General features: G+C 49.5%; 5 protein-coding genes across 5 annotated transcripts; 1 reads left to right on the top strand and 4 right to left on the bottom strand.

Annotated features, from left to right (window-relative positions):
* Positions 1-1741: 1741 nt before the first annotated feature.
* On the top strand, positions 1742-3791 carry EI90DRAFT_3025482 (uncharacterized protein; the record flags this gene model as incomplete). The annotated part of the gene is made up of 8 exons (XM_039057924.1): positions 1742-1795; positions 1847-2346; positions 2454-2547; positions 2593-2727; positions 2775-3003; positions 3053-3129; positions 3177-3425; positions 3453-3791. The coding sequence occupies 8 exons, from the start codon at positions 1742-1744 to the stop codon at positions 3789-3791; spliced, it is 1677 nt and encodes a 558-aa protein (XP_038907429.1).
* Positions 3792-4795: 1004 nt separating this feature from the next.
* On the bottom strand, positions 4796-6207 carry EI90DRAFT_3162176 (uncharacterized protein; the record flags this gene model as incomplete). The annotated part of the gene is made up of 5 exons (XM_039066279.1): positions 6048-6207; positions 5873-5997; positions 5607-5818; positions 5411-5557; positions 4796-5362 (listed from the first exon to the last, which is right to left on the bottom strand). Exons 1-5 carry the CDS (start codon positions 6134-6136, stop codon positions 4796-4798), a joined length of 1140 nt encoding a protein of 379 aa, XP_038907428.1. The 5' UTR covers positions 6137-6207.
* Positions 6208-7316: 1109 nt separating this feature from the next.
* EI90DRAFT_3025480 (uncharacterized protein) lies at positions 7317-8082 on the bottom strand (the record flags this gene model as incomplete). The annotated part of the gene is made up of 3 exons (XM_039057923.1): positions 7317-7702; positions 7859-7936; positions 7962-8082. 3 exons carry the CDS (start codon positions 8080-8082, stop codon positions 7317-7319), a joined length of 585 nt encoding a protein of 194 aa, XP_038907427.1.
* A 3816-nt stretch (positions 8083-11898) lies between these two features.
* On the bottom strand, positions 11899-13485 carry EI90DRAFT_3141098 (uncharacterized protein; the record flags this gene model as incomplete). The annotated part of the gene is made up of 8 exons (XM_039064973.1): positions 11899-12117; positions 12166-12280; positions 12328-12454; positions 12508-12739; positions 12813-12889; positions 12958-13066; positions 13115-13425; positions 13476-13485. 8 exons carry the CDS (start codon positions 13483-13485, stop codon positions 11899-11901), a joined length of 1200 nt encoding a protein of 399 aa, XP_038907426.1.
* Positions 13486-14021: 536 nt separating this feature from the next.
* On the bottom strand, positions 14022-15191 carry EI90DRAFT_3025478 (uncharacterized protein; the record flags this gene model as incomplete). The annotated part of the gene is made up of 1 exon (XM_039057922.1): positions 14022-15191. One exon carries the CDS (start codon positions 15189-15191, stop codon positions 14022-14024), a length of 1170 nt encoding a protein of 389 aa, XP_038907425.1.
* Positions 15192-20394: the final 5203 nt, after the last annotated feature.

Here is a 20394-nt window from a genome sequence, read left to right as displayed (position 1 = left end):
CTTTGTTAGTGCACCCTGCCTGTTCTTCAGAAAACATCATGAACTCGCTTGAACCATCCACTTCCGTACGTCGTAGAAGATCCAACACTGGATCCTTCGCATACCTACACTCCTGGAACCCCCCTGCTCTCTCCACACCATGGAACACGACTCCGTGTAATCATTGTGATGCCCTACTTTTGAAAGACGAAAAACCTTCTTGGTGCTGCCATAATGGTTCAAAAGCGTTGGGTTGGGTTGCAACGTCTTTCGAGATGACTAATCACACTATGGTAACCGACATCTCAGTGGGGCAGTTTAACATTACTTGATCGAGGAATCATATAATATCTACATATACTAAAAGCTGGGGAGAGTTGCGATTGAAGCACTCTGATTGGTTGCCTCACCTTACCCACTCATGAGCTACAGGTTTACAGTGTTGAACGGTGTTGGGTTGCAACATGGAAATGTACTAAAATTTCTTGTGAATTTTTTTGAATAACTGGGGAACACCGCCTGAAGCGGCAGATCCCGCTACTCTTACCCCGCATGCATGTTCACTCTCAATGTTGCTATTGGCTGAGACGAAGCCTGAGATTTGCTCTCGCTCTGTAAACCCACCACATACTCTTATTTCAGAACCACGTAATTTACACTGCAGCCACACAGCGAGAGGAATAGAACTGTATGGGGCAGAGAATGGACCCTGGGTTTGGGGGTCATAGAGGACCGTGTGCATAGGATAATTGAGTTGGGGCATAGGACCCGCTATGGAGTAGTGGGAATTTCTCGATAATCTACTAATCAATTCAGTTTCAAATTTGATATCATTGATTATGTAAAGTCTCTGAACACCATGGGAAACAGTAGCAAGACCCCTTTGGGCGACATAGGGGTCCACATATTCCACAAGTTTCATTGTTTCAGGAATAGTTGAGGCATTGGACCGACGCTTGTCTTGAATTTCTCGCGAAATTTTTTGCATTTCTCGATAATCTACTAGTCAATTCAGTCTCAAATTTTATATTTCAGAAGGTATTGAGAGGTACAAATTGATTATATAAAAGTATGCGAAGAACGTGGGAAACAGTGAGGAAGAAGTGATGAGTGACAAGGATGCTAAGGTAGACGATGAGGATAGAGGGAGTTGCCGGGTCATTCAAAAATTGAATGCCTCGAAGCCCCGTGAGAATTCCCTCGAAGGGGTCGTGAGAATGAAAAATCAATTCAATTTTTCGTGGGAATTTCCCTCGAAGCCCCTTCGAGGGCGAATCCACGGGATTGACCAGTCTGTAAATCGGATGATACTATCCATTTTACACTGAAACAAAAAAGATAGGCTGTCCTAAGGATAGTTAATCTTGAGTTTTAACAAGATTGGGTCCATTATTTCGTAAATAATGGAAAAACTACTTGCCTTTTATGGAAATAAATACTTCCATTAAATTCTATAGCATTGTAGCTTTCTGTTGCATATTTTATCATAATTTTAGGATAACTATAACTATGGTAAAATCGGTTTTCTACCCAAGATCCTCCAAGATTAATAGAAAACCAGTTGTGGGATGCTTTTCAGGTGCACAGACCTGTACTGTGCAAGTATAAATACTAGGCAAAAAGGGCTGATGAGTCCCCCCAGACGAAAGTCCCCTGTGTTCCAGTAGGAGCAAGGGTCTCCTCTTTCTGCCTGCAATTTCAGCCCAGGACAATTACTGTCTTATTACAACCCAACCCAACCCCGTACATATTATTTATAAACATGATGGGTCTTTTACAGAAGGGCGCATCTGAACGTGTGATCCACACTTGTAAAGTAAATGAATGGCCGTATAATGCAATTTTTCGTCATTTTTCCCTGTTCTAGTGGTGCTGCGACATGTCATACTCCCCTAATAATGCCAACTCTTCCGAGTCAATTTCCCCCCAATCCCCTTCTTCCTCTTCACTGGCCGGCTCCATGGCTGTAGACGAGGACTGGGCCGCCTTTTGGGTCTTTTTCTTCTTCGTCTTCGTCACTGCCGGCGATGAGGCCTTCCTTTTCCTCGAGCTTTTCCTCGAGCCCTGTGCACCTCGCCGTCAGCATCTTGCAATGATCGACGCGTTGTTTACTTATCAGCCTGTCCTTCTGCCTCCCCCTCACCTTAAAACACGGTTATCAGCTGTCGTACGAGCATGTAACCTGACGTTACCTCCGGTCTTGCCTCCTGGCGCCGCCATCCTGCCTTTGCTGAACACGCGCCCCCCAACCTTTGCCACCCTCTTCTCTGCTTGGATTATTCCCGCCTCTAGCTCTGCAGAGATTGATGGTTGTGAGCTGGAAGGTGGTGGCACGTCTGGAGACATGGTGGAAATAAGATGTGGGAGGTGACGCGGGAGGTGACGCGTGACGTCACTTTCCCCTCCCCATCTTCTACGATGCCTAGCATGGCCTACGAGCTCTATAATGACGTTGCCATGCACGTTATGGACAGAATGAATCATATCCAAGAAATCCTGCAAGACGAAAACGCGGATCATGTCAACAATCTCGTCGAGGTACTCATGCGCCTCCGAGACAAACTCAACGTGAGGCCCACATATTCAGAGGGGGACGTTCATAACATTTCATAGACAATGGACCACATTCTCGGTCCTCGGAACCAAGATGAGGGTGGCGATGGGAATGCCAACGGCAATGGGGGCAGCGGTGGAACCACCAATAGAGGCCCTAACCCAATTGCGAGTCGTACAAACACGCAAGCGCCAGTAAGTCATCTTTCACTCACATATCTCCCCAATCAACCCCTCCCAAGTGGGCGTACGACATGCAAGAGATGCAAAACCTTGCCACCGAAGGCCCAATGCCCTTCGAGACCCTCCGCGATCAAAGTTGGTTCATGCCCGACACGCTGCTTAACTCTCGCACCAAGACTGGATCGAAGCGAATCACTCTATGCGAGATCAACACCCTTCGTATGCGTATTGGACTAATGGGAATCCCTGCCATACGGCTGCGTGATTGGGTGAGTTTCATCCAGCTCCGTACGTCCTTGATCTGAACTCTGTTGCAAGCATGCTTTGTTTCCTGCAGGCTTAGAGGAGCCCCCCGACATGACCTCAATCATTTCCAACAGTGATCCCTTGTCCCAATTCGACAAGATCGTCGATGTACGTCCATCTTTCTTTCTGCAGATCCTTCTTCATCTCTCCGCCAGCTCCGGAGTAGGTATACCCACAGTGGGTCGTTGAAACGGTTTGCATTGGATACCCTAGAGGCTCTGCTCGTGCTTGTGGAAACAGCAAGCTATATCACTCGCGAAGATGTCCAGACACCCATCTCTCCCACTTTTGAGCACATCTTGCGCTCTCGTTACTCGGCAGACAACACGAAACATCCATACGACGGTTGCTCTCTTAGCAAGGAAATAACGGCTACTACACACTGGCTGAACTCGTATTTCTACGTGAGTAAACTTTGACATTTGGACCAGAAACAAATCCTGATCGATCAGTGGGGCCCGGTCGTCATCCTTGCACCACCGTTTTTCATTGACTTTTATCGGAGCACGGTTTTTTCGAAACGATTTGGACACCCTGAGATCGACATTTGGATCGGTTTGTGTGATCACCAAGGGTGTACCCCCGTCGACGATCGCAAGATCGATGCCATCCATGCACTTGACAAGTTGATGCGTGTAGCCTTTGACCACGAGGTCGCAGGATATGCTCGTGGGTTGGCAGTCCAATTACATTCTTACGATGTCGCTACCCGTCGCAAACGTCGTCATGGGCATGACAGGAATCATGTTCCGACTGTCACCGTGATCTGATGTATGTTATCTTCGACAATGAGACAATGGCTATAGAGGTTGCAACGAGGGAGCTAAAAGAAAGAGACCATGAAACACATCAGGTTGTCAACCATGATCAAGGGTAGAGTGACGTTTGCGGTGAAATGAAAGAATCCCCCCAACCCATTCGTTATCTCCACAACCACTGGACCGCTTTAGTTCAAATTTTGTACATATAGACAACGTATTTAACATTATTTTATCAGTGAATTAAAATTCCAATCCCCCTTGGCATATCAGTCCCATCAACCTCGTTCACCCTCTGAGCGCACATCGAAACATTCGCAAAAGTCAGCAGTGGAAAAAATCATATAAAATATTTAAATGACAGGATGGCATCCTAACAAGTATGTGGGATTTTTTAATATTTTTTTAAACCCCCAGGCTCCAACTTGCACCAAAAATGGCTGTCGTGTATCTCGTCCACGAGTTCCCGAGTACGAATGAAAAAACTTTCTTCCTCCCCTTATCTCCTCAACGAGACGACCGTCTAGAACAAAAATTTGGGGGTCTGGACAACTAAATCAAGTCTATGTTTTAAGCCCAAGAACGCACGGTGGAAGTGCGAAATGGCGGAGAACGAAGGGGTTGCAGGTAGCGCCGTGGGATACGTTGGGTCAGATGGAATGCTTTGAATTCAATGCACTAGAGACTCATGTAGAATAGGGTAGACAGCGTCAGGGTGCAGAGGGAGCAGTAGGATGACATCTCAATGTGACGGGTTGTGCAACTTGGATAGCGGCTATGAGACTAAGGATCGCTTGCATGTAGAAAGGAGGTCGCAGAACCGTCAGATGCGTGCGGCTGGGTACACTGAAAGGGTAGACGGCGTTGATCATTCCGAAAAATGAACTCAAGTGAAAGTCCTGGATCCAGCGCGAAAAAACTGTCAACGTGCAGACGGACCTCAACTCATCATGCTCATCAACGCGATTGTTATTTAAGGAATTGTATTTGACAATAAGCGGAAGAGGAAACGGCCTTCATGTAGCCATCGTACACGGGTGCTGCCGACGAAAAGCCTTGTGGGTCTTCCCATAAACTGGGTAAAGATCCCTGGGCCTCTCAACAGACTCGTGGAAAAAGACGCGCCGATCTGAAAAAAGGGCAATCACCATTCGCCCACTTCCTGACCAAGACGCAGCATCGTGGCGGAGGCCTGCACCACGGATGAAGAATAGATCCGAAGGGCGAGACGGGAAGCCACATTTGAGATCCTCAAACTGGAGTTCTCCCCCATCGTACTCTCCAAAAACGGCAATAGCATCGAAGCCGGACCAACAAGATCGCTTATCCGCATGGAATTTGGTGCCGGCGTTGAATCGGACAAATTGGCTGAAGAAATGGCACTTGATGTGTGCCAAGTAACCTTCCGGGTCTCGATCGCGGCGGATAGAATCCCACATGCGGCGACTTTGTCGTGACAGGTTTGGGGCAAGCCTCTCCAAATATTGATTGAGGATGTGATGAAAGGCCTCGCTCTGCTTGTGGAAAGCGTGGCTTTGCTCCACGCATTGCCGCACATCCTTGGTGATGCCGGGGGGAATATCCTGCAAATTTGTTAACCTCTGTCATGACACGATAGAAAGTTCACTCACTGTTCGCCCAATCTGATACCGATAGCCGTACTGGATTTGGCCGTTCTTGAAGAGATCGGACGAAGCGGTGTTGAAAGTAGCGCGATACTGGTCGCGGGTGAACTTGTACGTGTGGCTCAACTTGTGGCCAGCATTAACCATGTTTTCCTTGGATAACGTGTCAATAATGAACAGCAATGAACGGTTAAATACAGACATGAATACCCATAAGGACGTTTGGGAGACGGATCGCAAGAAGGACCCCTGACCGGTCCTCGATTGCCGCACCATCGGGATGACGAAGAACGGCCATTTGTTCCGGTGTCATAGTGGGGAGCGCCAGCTCGATGGGTCTGGCTTGGCTTTTCGAGGGCGGAGTAGCCTCGTCGTTGTGCATGGCTACAGTTGCGTAATCGATATCCAACTGCACTGTGTTGCAAGTTGGTCAGGCGAAAGTGGACGGGAAAATATCCTAAAACTTACCAGTGTTTTTCAGCGCTTTAAAGATGGTGGAGTCCACCAGCTCTTCCGCTGCTTCAACCTCTCTGCGTACTTGTGGGTCATCAATACCCTCCATACGCTGGCGGTGAGCCTCTACTGCCTCTTCTCTAGTTGAACGTTGATGCTTAAATGGAACGCCAAGGAACGGTAAACCTACCGAGGCATGGCTCTGAACTGCTTTGGACCAATACCGGCTTGTCGATATTGGTCCCTCTTGGCCCGGGAGCGGATCTTAGGAGCCTTCATAGTGAGGCAAAGAGACAAATGTGTTACACCAACTCCGCAGTACTTTTTTTTTCACCAAGCGCGATATTACATTACATCATGTGACTTCAAAGTACGGTTACGTGTCCCTGCTTCTATATAATATCACATACAGTTGTTTCCATCAATACATATTCCGCATCACAACCACCAACGTGTTAGACACATCCTTCTCGCTTCCCTTGCCCCCCTACTCAAACCCATCAGGTAGTCGCGTGTCGTGTCCAGTGTGGAATAAAATAAAAAATAAAAATAATAAATTGGTGTAAGATAATGGTCAGGGCCTTGGCCTTCAGCCAAAGCGCATTCATTGGCAAGACAGCTTCGTCAGGTTGACGTTCAGCAGTCCAGGTGCACCCCAATGAAGTATCATGAGAAGAATGAAAAAGGAAAAAAGAATAAAAAGGAGCCCGGAGCCCTATGGAACATCAATGTCAGCAACAAGATGATGAGTGATCGGTACATTACCATGCATACGTCATACCCATGCACCCCTGCAGCGGGGTGACAACGACCTCAGTATGCATCAGCCGGTGGCCTCCATTTCAGAGACCCATGGTCCCATTGGGGGGCGTGGAGGCAACAAGAGTCAGCGCTTCATCCAGATGAGATAACAAAGAAAGAAAAAAATCCTTTGGTAATAAGAGAAAAAAGAGATGCGATGTACAACCACCTGAAACCCAATTGACGGGATACCCAATGTTTGATGAACTGCACGAGGGTTGATCGGATGATGAACTTGCAGACGGAAATCTGAATGGGTGGTAAAGGTGCGGACGGAAGAAATCTTAGACGCTTTCCCATTAGCCCCCAGAGAGGATCCAGCCATCGATGACCAGCGCATCGAGGGCCTCAGGTAGCCAATGATCAAATGGCTATAGCTTTAACTGAACAGGCAGGCGAGCCAAGCCCACCCGTTCGTTGCAGCTGCTTAGCGCTAAGGGGGAAAAGGGAGGAATGAAGGGATAGACAGACGGATGGACGGACGGATGGACGGACAAACGAACAACGGACAAACAAATGAACAACGGACAAACAAACGGGCAAACAAACAAACGGACAACAGACGAAGCTAAGAGGGAAGAAAGGAGGAACTGACTAATCCAAATAAATATGAAAAAATTTTCCATCACACGGCAAGTCCCAGCCCCTCATTCGGCGCCTACGAGAATGCACCACTGGGTATTACCACGATATCGAGGCAACGAGCAGCATTGGGAGATTTATGCAAAAAGAGCGGTCCCAACTCCCTCCGGCCTGATAGTGGTCGTTCGGTGAGATTGAGCGCTTCCTCAAAATTGTCATCGAATTTGACAAGTGCTTCAGCGCCGACGTGTTCCAATGCTTTCTTTATTTCTTCTTTGATTGCTTTCTTAAGATCCTCGACATCCCTGTTCAACGCGATGTCGACACCGATAGTACGATCGTAACCATCGCCGAAAACCCAGAAGACGAGCCTGGTCGTTGTTGAAAGAGATTGCGTGTCATGTTTGGTTCGATGTGCAGGCGATTCTCTTCGACGCGGGGCTTGCGAGAGTGGTAGGAAGGCTTTCAATGGTGTGAGTTTTTGAGACTTTCTTCGAGGTCATAATCGTCGGGTAGGGATGCCTAGCTTTGAGGAAGCTTCGAGGCATCGACATGATCAGGGCAATGGCACTGTTCCTCCTCGATCGAGCATTGACAAACGATGCAGGAATCTCGTACAATCCTGAGCATCACCAACGACGCTCTCATTCTTGAATCCCATAATTAACGCCATCCGCTCCAGAGCGGCACCGTCAACTTCGGAAACCCACAACCAACCAACCACGGCCAACCAGCCGGGGTTCACGAGTGCGTGTGATCGATTTGCCCAGTATGCGAGTTTCTGAAGTCTCCCTTACCACAGCTGAAAACCAAAGTGGCAACCAATCATCCCCGCTACCCATAGTCTACTACCCTTATCCATACATGTCATTCTGGTTCACCATCAGATAAACCGAAGCGCACGCAGATCAAAAATGCATGTACTAATTGCCAAAAGGCGTGCAAGGGCCATGTGGTCGCTGCGTATGTTACGGTTTATCCGACTGCACAGATTCTGAGCGAAAAAAGAGGATAACGAGCGCAAAGTGAGGGCCTTATCGCAAGCGCGAACGTGCAGTGGCTCCGCCAGAACATGCAAGCGGGGATACGGGATTTTCGGATTCTGCCACTGCGACGGCTGGTACAGGCTTACCCACCTCTATCGATACATCTCAACAGACCCATGCTACTGTCATTCCATTCCCCATGTTTTTTTTCCCCTACCAACGGTTCCCAGGGCGTTCAAGCCAGACTTTTCGCTGTATATACCAAAGGCATCCCTCTTGGTCCAGATGGGCAACCGATACAACTTATCCGGTCCCAATTGGTTATATTCCAGCCACGATCCTTGTCCCCCCCTAATACCGCCACGCAAAGTGAACAGGAGACTCCTGGCGGTTCTCAAGCAACTTCACCCCAGGCTAACGGAAATGGGAATATTCGAATGAACAGGAAACCTGCTCAGATACTAACGAAGGTACCCATGGGACTCTTTGTCGAGTCAATCTTTTCCCATTGCTTCCTTCAGCAGCTTATCGCCCCTAGCCAGTACACCGTCTTTTCACCCTACGCAACACGCAACCCACCCCAACCGATTCGCCCTCAACGCGAAAACGTAAGACTACTGGAGAAGTTTCTGCCGTCATTTACCACGATTCTCTGCGGGAAGACCACTCTCATACCAGAAAAAAGGGGACGAGAGCGGATCTGGGGAGGTTCCAACTATCTGGCAATCTGAGAGTGCCACTGTCGTGATCCGCAGCGTTACCACCTTCCGAAATACCGTGATTTGCGTTGATCATTTCGAGATCTGGAAAGGGACAATGACCAGCTGTCGCATCATGATTCATCTTATACTGATACTTAGCACTATACTTATTGTGTTTGGTCTGCATAATTACTAAGAGCATTGTCCGCGCCCTCACTGATGGCTATGAAGAACTAGTGGAACAATAAGTATGATACATAACATATGCGCCTTAATCAGGTCGCTATTTTGCAAGGGACCGAACATGTTGACTGAAACCCGCACATTCACCTTCGTGGACACAAACGCAGGAGACCGCGGTTTGTGTTGCAGACACCAACAAACCAAAGGTTTCCATCTATGCTCATGAGATTCACTTCCTCTTGACTGAATTCTTGTTTGTTTTTATATATACACTGACCAGATTGAACCCACTTAAATCCAGCCCCTACGTAATGAAGAAATGGGCAAGCTGGTACAACGAGTCCTAACCATCGGCCCTCCAGGAGCAAGCCACATCAGCAATAAGTGTATGCCTGAGGGTATCGATGAGCATCAATACAGCGAGTCAGAGGCATATGGGAAGAAATGTACCCATCATTCCGGTCCCGACCCTCAAAACAGTTGACGGAGAAGGCTGGTATCACGGCGCTGAACAAGGCCGATTCCTTGATCAAGGAATGAGGACTTTTGAAGAACCCAGTGACGTGGGATGACGGGGCAGCCATTGGATACGGGACTTGCAAGAAGCGTCGGGTCAGATGCATCCGAAATCGATGCACCGAGTGGGTGGTAGACAGCATCAGGGTAGGCAGTTGCGGTGACACGGTAAGGTGGTGGGAGGGCACGACATCTCCAAGAGAACCGTCACAGCCAGGGGATGTGGCCGGTTGGATGTAGCGAGCGATGAGAACGAGATATTAGGAAAAACGGGCATACGATCCTAAGAACATTTTAGCAAACCCAATTGTACTGTCATGGAACAATGCACCAATTTCAGATCAAACCCAACCCGTTAGATCGCAGGCCACCCCGGGCGATCTTTGCACTTGGCCCAGAGAAAGGTGCTGAACGGAAGAAATCGAACCATGGCCAACCCATGCGGCCATTTGGGTAGCGGTAGCGCACATCCCAGAAAAATTCGGGGAAAAAGTGGGGTGCCAAACATCGAAGGAACCCATGTGGGATTGACGAGAAGGGCACTTGGGCGCTTTATGACCAGGAGAGGGGCGGTGCGCAATGTCGAGTTTGCTAAAACTGACGATAGCGGAAGTGCGCAGGTAGATAGGGATGACATGGTAAAGGGAATGATGGCAGATGGCATTATTCGCATATCGACTGACAGATCTGTTCAAGGGTGTCACGCAGAACAAGTGTTACAGGTGTGAGGTTGCCATGAAATTGGGCGAGGGAGGAGTGGGTGAGTTTTGCAAGAACGGTATCGACAGCATTATTCTGATCGCTCTGGAGGGCGGCAAAGCTGAGCTACAACCCAGAGACATCGGCGTTAATAAAATGGCAGAATGAGAAACCATACATACTGCGATTCCCAATTGATGGCCATACGTCTCACCAAGGATGGCACTCGCCAAGGAACCACCAAGCCGCAAGTTGAACAGACTGCAGCAGAATTAGTCAGCTTGACCAAGAAATCCTCAAAGTCTGTGGGGATGACAACGCGTTTGGGCTTGGGATGTCAAATGCTACAATAATTGATGGAATGGTGGTCAGGAAGGTGAGATGAAGGAGGACAAGGAGGATTCAAAGGGAACCTACGAGCATGATGATGACTAATTACCCGATCGAGGAACGAGAGCAGGTACTTGTCATCTTTTCGCGAGAAACGTTACTCCATACAAAAACTTGACAATACGGCTGCCGGATTAACAGCTGTTTGTTATCGTACCAATGAGGCATGCAGTGGATGACAGAAAAACGCCATGGCCAGCAAGTTATATTAATCTCGTTCCTCATGGCAAGAGTCAAGGAAAGACTCGAGCTGCTGTGGAGCACCCATCGAGAGACGAGAGGTCAAAACCGTTTCCAAAATGGATCAGTAGTGGTCTTCACTGCACGAGTTGGGACTGGAAACAAACCATACGCACCCTCTTGCTACTCCAACAGATTGAGGTGCCCAAGGGTCGCACGTTGTCCAGAAGGAAACGAATGCTGAGGAGATGGAGGAAGGAACGGGGAATCGGATGATCCAGGGAAGAGTCAAAGACGAGGTAGGTGGAGTTAGTGCCGGAAATACAGCGACGACGAGCACGCCTGTGCGACATTGTCAGTGATCAGCCTGACGATGCCCAGGATGATTTCTATGCCGGCTAGTACCACGCACATGAAGATCGATCCGACGCAGACTCCTGGCTCCCTTTCGCCGAGTGGTATTTCGATTGAGGAACAGAGCCATGTTTTTTTTTTTTGCAGGAAGCTTTCGGCTGGTCCCGGATGCTACAAACTTCACCGGCTAACACCCTCCATACATGATAGGCAACCTTTTTCCCCATATCTAAAGTGGTGAGCCTCCTTGAGCCTTCCCGAGTCCTCACAACGATTCCCACTTCCTTTGCGTCGCATTTGACATGTTATAATAATTCTAGGTGAACACGGTGTATGCCTTCTGTGCCTTTGGAGCCCAGTGGGTAAAGTTCTTTCTCTGAACTGTATGTCGCTCATTGGGCAAGCCCATGCATATTAACATAAGCCACACGGTCATGATCCTTATCATCCAGAGCTGAGGACCTCGCTTGCGGACATGGGTCGGACAACTAGGCTTGGGTACTGATGTAAAACATATTTAATTTTGCGGCTACGCATATTTATATGACATGAAAAATACACGATTTTATCTCGTGGCAAGAAATGATGAGCGTACGGGAGAGAGATGACTACCGTGAAAGAACATGGCGATATGATGCGGACAAGATGATTAGTGTTCACGAAGGATGTGGAAGGGGCGCACGATGCATCGGTCTTCTCGGTTGGTGCCTTTAGGCCCTTGGATTTTTGCCGAGATATCCATTACCTGGAGGGTAGTCGTCACCTTGCATGAACCACACATGCAACTCGTGACGTCGACAACCTTTTCCATCCAACTAGAGAGGGCCTCCTCTGCTGTGTCACCCTCTCCAGTTGAAATGTCCGCAAACTAAGGGAGTCAATAAATAATCAGAACCCATGAGCTACGAATCCTTACCGCTCCACACATATGGATCTCCGTGGTTTCGTCCCCATGCAGCTGGAAGATCCCAGACCACACTAGCGCGGGCTTGCTACCAGGGTGCCGAATGCAATGGGTTCCAGGGTGGGTGCTATACGGGTGATAAGCACATGAAAATAGAATTAAAGTTGGACGTACAAGACCTGACATTCGAGACAGTACCACATCTGTGGTGGATCGGTATTGAGCACAGACAGTTCCCCTTTAACCTCTCTCCAACCCGACGAGTCCCCTTCCCAAGTCAACGAGTAACATCGTTGAGCAGCTGAGAGAAAGACGGTAAATAGCACCAAGGACCAGAAATGAACTCAAACTTACTGCATGCCCGAGGCGTCTCCATCATGACGGGCAAATAACGCGCATACCCTGACACCTCAGATGTAAACTTGGTATATGGATTAGCGTCCAATTGGCCGTCCCGATTCCTCATCGCCTTGAATGCCCTGGGATTCATAAACCCGAAATTCATCCAGCGTTGCAACCGGATCGACCAGTATCGGTATGTGCTCCGATCGGCATAGGAAATCAAACGGTCGCGGTTCTTGTGCAGCTAAGGGAAGAAATAAATACATACACTCAGCAAAAACATTTAACGTCACCTTGCAGGAACCGACACACAATACGTCCCCAATTTCAGCATCTTTCGGAAGGAGGCTGCCATCCATCTTAGCCACTTCAACCAACGCACCCCCAGTGGTATCTGCAAGCAAAAACTCCATGAAAACTGGAAAAGTCAGCAGCGTATTAAACCAAACAACAAGAACTCACATCCACCCCCTCCCCTGTAGGGCATGACACCTGATTTATGTTGAACTATCCCGACGATGGTGAACCTTGATCCGCTGTCATGCATTGCCGAGGTGAGAGTGGTAACACTCTACGGAAATCAATGAGTATGGAGGGGTGGAAATGAAAAACGATTTACATCTGGGATAGTGGGCACGTCGTTGGACACGTCTGCTGCGGTGGACACGTCTGCCGCGGAGGACACGGCTGCCTTGGAGGACGCGTCTGCCATGAAGGACGCGTCTGCTGGTGAGGATGGATGTAGCGGGGAGGAGGACGTGGGCGGGGTAGAGGATGAGTGTGGCGGGGAGGACGTGGAGGACATGGGCGGTATAGAGGATGGATGTGGTGAGGAGGATGTGGACGGCGTAAGTGGTGCGTCGTCATGGCATCGACACTTTTTGAGAGGAGGATCGGAGTTGGCAGCAGGGGACAACGCGCGTTTCTGGCCTAGGAGGAAATATCAGAGTGGCGGAAAGTGACCCATTGTGGAAGCGTACTATGGGACATATTCGAGACTAAGAGAGATAGAGATAGAGCAGAGATAGACGAGGAGGGAGAGCAGAGAGAAGATATGAGGAGGGGGGGTCGAGATCAGATCGGGTTTATATAAGGGAGCGGGATCAAATTCACATTGCGACGTCGGGATCAATAACATTCATGCATGAATGAAAACACAGCCTCAAGAGTCAAGTGTTCGTTCAGTCTCCTTTCTTGATTTCTCCAAGGTCAATGCACAGCGATATATACAAAGGACGAGAACTACCCATGATGCGTAATACATGATTGTACTAGTGTAAATAGCACAAATACTTTAACAATCTTGGTCAATTCATACAATCGAGGAGTGACCGGTGATGTAAACGTTAGTCTCTCTCAAGTATGGAAGCAAAACACGTACAAAGGGCATGCTTATTCGTTAGATATCATCTGTAAATACAAGTGGAAACATAAGCTTTTGTGGCTCGGCGGTGCTGGTCTACCCGCATCGTCGCCACTTGCCTTGTCATAACCACGACAATAGTTTGTCGTATTACAAATGTTCACTAGGAAGATGTCAGGTGCAGCTCTTGGCATGCCAAGGCCGCTACAATGGTACTGCGTCTCATACCCTCGGCTGACACATGGGCTGCCCAACGTCCCCACTCTCCCACTGTCTTGTTGTCCATACCCAATCCTGGGGACTCACAAGAGTGCCCAAAGTGGGGTGCCACTCTGTCTCTCACCCAACATTGACGGAAAGCGAGATAAAGAAGACGCTGATACCATTCTCGTTCATCCAAATCATCTATCCCAGGGCAAGACTCATCTGCATGACAAAACGTGTGATGTGGTGGGTGACATCGGCATTTGTCAATGTAGCAACAACCGCAATATGAATACGTTTGTTCACTAACAACGGTTCGATGGAAAGCTACGCATGACGGAGTGGCACCATGGAGACCCTGCTTGAAGACTTCGTATGGAGTGCCGAGAGAATAAAAAGGACACGGTCTTGAAATCGGAGCCACGCTGAGCTGAGATGCGTGGTGGACTTCCCTCCCGGTTTGATAGAGGCACAGAATGCATCCTCTGTGGAAGCGGGACAAGACTTCATGGGCGTTGGAACCACGCAGGGCGTCAAGCATCGTGGAGGGGGTAGGGGATACCTGCTCAGAAAAACCTGTTCCTACTTCCCAACCCAACAACACGGGATCGTTCACCACGTCACTGCAGACACCCATCAGAGAGTCTGCCTGAGGAGCGATAAGGCAGCAAGCCGGGATAGACGGTAAGCGATCATCCCGATTGGCTGTATTGTCCTCAAATGGCAAAAGCCTGGCACCCTCGAGATAAGGAATGCCAAGTAGCCGTTCTGGTGATGATGAGCGGCGGGGTTCTACACCTTCGGAACCCATGTTGGAACCCATCGAGGGTTCCTTGGAAGGGGGCACATTGGGAGCGATGAGACAGGAAAGTGGGACGGAAGGCAAGTGTGATGGCGCATCGTTCGTAGGTGATTCATCGATCGGGATAGCGGCTGGGATAGGAGAGGAGCGGGAATACGGAGGTGGAGCAGGCTCAAAACACCAAAGAGGAATGGAAGGTGACTTGTCCATCACTGGGACATGTGGCGGGGGTCCGTTGTCCGGGATAGACTCTGGCTGGACAAGGCATGAAGGAAGAATCGAGGGCAAGAGCGGCCAGCGTTCCTCGATCGAGTTAGCTATCGGCATGTTTGGAATCGTGGGTGGCGGGGGCCTCTTCTTTATTAGGTGAGGGCGCTGTGGCTTGGGAAGGGGAAATGGAATGGGGACATGACTAGGTGTTTGAGTGGGTTGGAGAAGGTTTTCAAGGAGATGCTGGGGCGGTATCTTTGTACCGGATACCAAAAATTGCGAATGTCTTTGCTCCTGGAAAATACACATGAGCCCCGCAAAGGATCACATATAAACCCAACTCACCTTATGAAGTTCACAAACATCGCAGAGGGCAGAGTCAACTACGTACAGGCATGTAAGCGGCTTGTCATCCAAAACCTGCCCCAACACTAGTCGCCGGCAAGGTTGCTCCGCCAACGGCAATGTGAGTGATGACAATAGTTGCTGGCGTTCTGGGTCCCCAAAGGCGAATCGATGCTGTTGCATGGGAACGACAACATGAGAGACACCAAACTTGAGGCCCCTGGCCACTCGTCCACTCGCCTGTGCAAACTCGATAATGGTCTCTGGAAAGTCGTGGAATACTGCAGCCACAACCGAAGAATGATCGATCCCATGATAGAGCCCACTAGTGCCGATCAAAATGGGCTGGTTCCCGCGATACCAATCCCAATAGCGATCCTGGCGGCTTTGCACCTGGGAGTGGTAGACAATCGGGCGCTGTTGATCATCAACAAGAAGGTCCGCAATTCGTTCAGCATCAGATATCTCCCTCACAAACACAATGACCCGTTGACCTTTCTCAAGTGTCGACAGGTACTTTCGGGTTATCGACACAACACTCTGGTCTACATCAGAAGACAGTTCGAACCGGTATTGGACCTCGGGTCGCTGGGTATGAGAGTCTCGTGCAACCACTGTGCGACGAGCATCCAGACCCAACAGGGAAGCGAGCTCACTGTACATCTTAGGGGGCAACGTCGCTGTCAGAAACACCTTTTGGATGGATACTGTCATCCAATTCTTGAGAAGACAGTACTGGGGCCGAAAGGCAGACCAAAGGCAGACAAGATGGACTTCATCGAGAACGAGCCGGGTAATTCGTGGGCTATGACGCACCAAAGAGAGCAGCTCATCATGATTGGCAGCTTCCAACGTGAGTAGGATGACACGATGAGTGGCCTCCACTTGAGCTGGCCACTGACAATAGGGGATACCAAGGTCCATGAGCTTGCGGCAATAGTCAACCTCGATGGCCACAAATGGGGCAATGACGATGGAGATAGAGTCGCCTTCTTCCATTAGTGCGGGAAGGAGGAACGATAAAGATTTCCCTCCTCCTGTTGGGAGGACCGCAATGATGTCATTCTGGGTGGTCATTAGCCAGGTGAGGAACTGTGCCTGGGCGATGGACTTGACCGTAGTAGGCCGTCCATAGATGTCCTGAAGGTACGCCAGAACACTAGCATTGAGTGGGGGCACATGATCCCCAGTGAATGTGCATCCAGATGACTGGTCGAATGCGGGGACGGTTCGTTTCATACTCCGTATCAGCTCTTGTTGCTTTTCACGGAACATATCATCAAAGACCTGTCTAGAATCCAGAATGGAACGAGGTTGGGGATCCATGGATGGGGCCAGCGGAGCAGGAGGAGGAATCTTGTGCGACATCAACATGGATAATAACGATAGAATGAACCTTCTCACCAAGCATTCACTGGAAAGACCTGCCCAGATGTGGAATCTCTGACAGAGATCCTGCATTGCCAGCAGGTTTCCCTCACTGATGGCCGAAAACCTCGAGGCATCGACACCGTACCTCGTCTCACCAATAATATCTGAGTGACCGAACCCATAATGAATGGCGGGGTGGACCTCGTCCATCTGAGTGAACGCATACATTTGATGGGTCTGCCTCAACACGACACCGATCAGAATGGCCTTGGAAACCTGTCGCCACATGTGGAGGTTGAATTTGATGCCAAGTTGGACCCCGCCAGTAACGATCTCAGCGATTCGACCAATACCCATGGAGAGGGAAATTGACGGTACCCTCCGTCCGTATTGTAACCAAAGAAAGCGTTGATAGTCATGCGCGACCTGATGGTTGTAGAACAGTTGCCCAAACTTGGATTCCACGGGACGGATGATGACGAGATATTCAATAAGGAATGCAGTGAGCTCGTCAGGAAGGAATCTAACAACTCTTTGAGCCCCATTGAGATGCCGCGTTTTCATATAAATGGAGACCAGAGAACCCATTCCAGCACATAGTCGGAACGACTGCTCACCCCCGATCTCTGTCCCCCGGTACGTCTGTCCAACGACCTCTGTTCCCCTTGCTACCGTGCCGACGCACAAATGGGTTGCCACCATCAGCGCCTGGGAAAGATTATTCAAAAGGCCGATGAAGAACTGGTATGACCTCACCTGATTGAGCCCTGATGAAAACTTGAGGAACTGATGAACAAGCGTTGTATTGATGACCATCTTTTGGGCAACCTGGACGGTGAGGGAATGATGCTGTGAGATGGCTTCCAAAAGCTCATCATTGAAGACGAACAGCCCATTCAAAGGAAGATCAACAAAGGAATCCAAGGATTCAACTGGGTCAACGAAATAACCAGACCCAGCCACCTGAAGTCCACGATGGATCCTCTCTCGCAGCTTCGTCGGGTCCCAGCCCGGAGCTGCATAATGGTACAATCTTTCCAGTGCATGTCTCACTTGCCTGACACTTTCTCCCGGCATTGCGCGGATAATGGAAACGTCGACCAAGGCACTCTTCCAGAAGAACGAGGTGTAGGTCGCAGACTTGGGCCAGGCGAAATAGTCATTGGGAGTCAGTGAGCCTTTGACCCGGACAATGCCCGAAAGCCACTTGGCCAGGTAGCGCAGCCGGGAGAAGGGTGTCGAGGATGCAGTGTCGAGGTGGAGAAGGAGGGATTTGAACCCCCTGAGAAATCGTCAGTATCATCCCTAAACAATCAGAACCTACGTACTGTTCCAACTCCCGAGATGATCGATGCGCGTTGCGATCTTTAATGTAACCAAAGATAGCGGTCGTCCGTGCAAGCCACGTCAGATGAGACATGGTAGAGGCCATGGCATCTGGCCGCTGAAAATGGTAGACGGTGCTTCTCTGAGACTTGACAGCGATGGAAGAGGTAAATATGAATCGTTCCATTAGGGTATCCCAGTTTGACTGTCTGGAATTGGTGTGTTCCGCCCACAGCTCACACCAAACATCACCAATGACCATGCATCCCTCGTTTTCACTCAGGTCATCGTCCTGGAGAGCTCGCTTAAATCTCTCTATCGCGACCCAGAGGTTATCTGGGAGACACCCAATGTAGTCGACCCAGCAATTTTCGGATGGGAACTGCCAACGTTCAGGCACAATGCCATCGGATTGGACAGCATGCAATGCACAAGAAAAGGTAAGAGCATTCGAGAGGTGACGGCTCCGGGTGTTGAAAGTACCCTTTGATGCTGAAGCAGTGAATGGCCTCCTTGCGTCTGGTCTGGTGGAGATGAGCAGAATGGAGAAAACACGAGGAAGAAACTTACTGCGAGATTTGAACCAGTTCGAAACGTAGATTGTGGGGCACATTGTCCAACTGACTTTCGATGTACTTCAAATACCGTTCGCACCAGAGATGCAAACGGTGCCCGTCTAAATCGGATCCACTGATGCCAGTCGAAGCCGTCTCCGAGAGAAGCTGCAAATGCTGCTGCATCAGATCGCGCGTGGCAAATCGCTTCCAACCCATCCTTTCAACGATAGAGCTGATGTCCCGGCTGTCAATAACGGATGGATCAGGAGGGGAGAGGGGCTGCAGAAGGGAGTTCAGATGGACGATTTGTTGAGACGGCGAATAGGTTGGAGATTCCGAAACAATAACCCATGGGGAGCAAGGAACGGGTGTCGAGCCAGAGGCTGTGATCGGACTATATCGGGTTTTTTTGTCCGGAGGATACCATCGCTGGAGCTGTACAGGATGGGCGTGGCTCTTGTCCCAAGGGACAGTCGAACGGTGGATCTGGTAGTGTTCACGAACGCTCTTGTATGGATCTTTACCCCCTTTGGCCCCAACGGACGGGAAACCATGTTGACAGTGTGGACAAATATATCCAGGAACCGGTTCTCCAAGGAATGGCAAGATAGGATGGGGACCAGATGGAAGACGAGTATTGGTGTTAGGTGTAGGGATATGGTGCCGTGAAACAATCTCCAGAACGCGATCGATTGCGCAGTCGTCATGATGGCCACACTGACGCAAGTGGTTGGACAACGGGCGTTCTTGGGGAGTATGGGTGACATCCAGAGCTTGACGGGTCGCATCACACAAAAGTAGCTGGAATCGGGGGTGATAGGTGAGGCCATTGCCCAATGGGAGCCTCGAATCTACTCCTGGAAGCGTGAGTGACTGAGAGTGCTGTAGCTCGGCATGGAGGCCAAAATGCCATAAGGACAAGGCGGGAATCGAAGGACACAATGGGCAGCTGTAATCAGACCCAATGAGCGGTACCTCTGCCTCGCCTTCAAAATAATCAAAAGTGCGCCAAACAGGCAGGAAAGTTGACTTACCGAGAGAAACAACTACATGGTGGAGACGTGCATGAGCCAACTCCTCAGCAGGATCAGGGAACAGAATCTGGCATAGAGGACAGCCAAATGAACTGTCTGGATGTCTTTGCATATGATGCAAATATAGTAAACTGGGGTCCAGGAGCCGTTCTTCGCAAATTGAACATCTAACAAGAAAGTCAGCAATATGCATAGAGTGTGATGGCGAGTATTACAATTCTTTGTGCTCATCCTCTTGCTCTTCAATCTCCTCAAATGAGGAATCAGAGTCATAGGAGTCCATTGAGAAAGACCGAGAGGAATGACGCGAGAAGGACCCCAGCACACTCTGAGGGTGACCCAAGATCATGACGTAATAGTGCCTCGGCACCGACGCCACCAGTACTGGCAGCGAGATAACGAAGAGTTGCCATTTTATTGAGATATGCGGGACGTTTCTCAGATACTGAACACCGTCACGGCTCTGCAAGTATGCTTAGTTACTCGATCAAGGAAGGGTGTGGGAAAGCTCACATGCACTGTATTCGACGAGGTTACACTTCGCATAGGACCCAGAGCTATGAGTGGGTCCCCAGCATGACAGTGGGATGAAGCTGAGCGTGACCTTGTCCAAACCCATGGTGCCCTCGATTAGAGTAAGGGAAGGACGATGACGAGATCTTCTCCATATCACATGCTGACTACAAA

This window comes from Cantharellus anzutake, assembly GCF_015039405.1.
Source record: "Cantharellus anzutake strain C23 chromosome Unknown EI90scaffold_365, whole genome shotgun sequence".
Classification (NCBI taxonomy): domain Eukaryota; kingdom Fungi; phylum Basidiomycota; class Agaricomycetes; order Cantharellales; family Hydnaceae; genus Cantharellus; species Cantharellus anzutake.
Note: the sequence above shows the minus strand (reverse complement) of the source record. Positions and strands in the feature narration are given on the sequence as shown.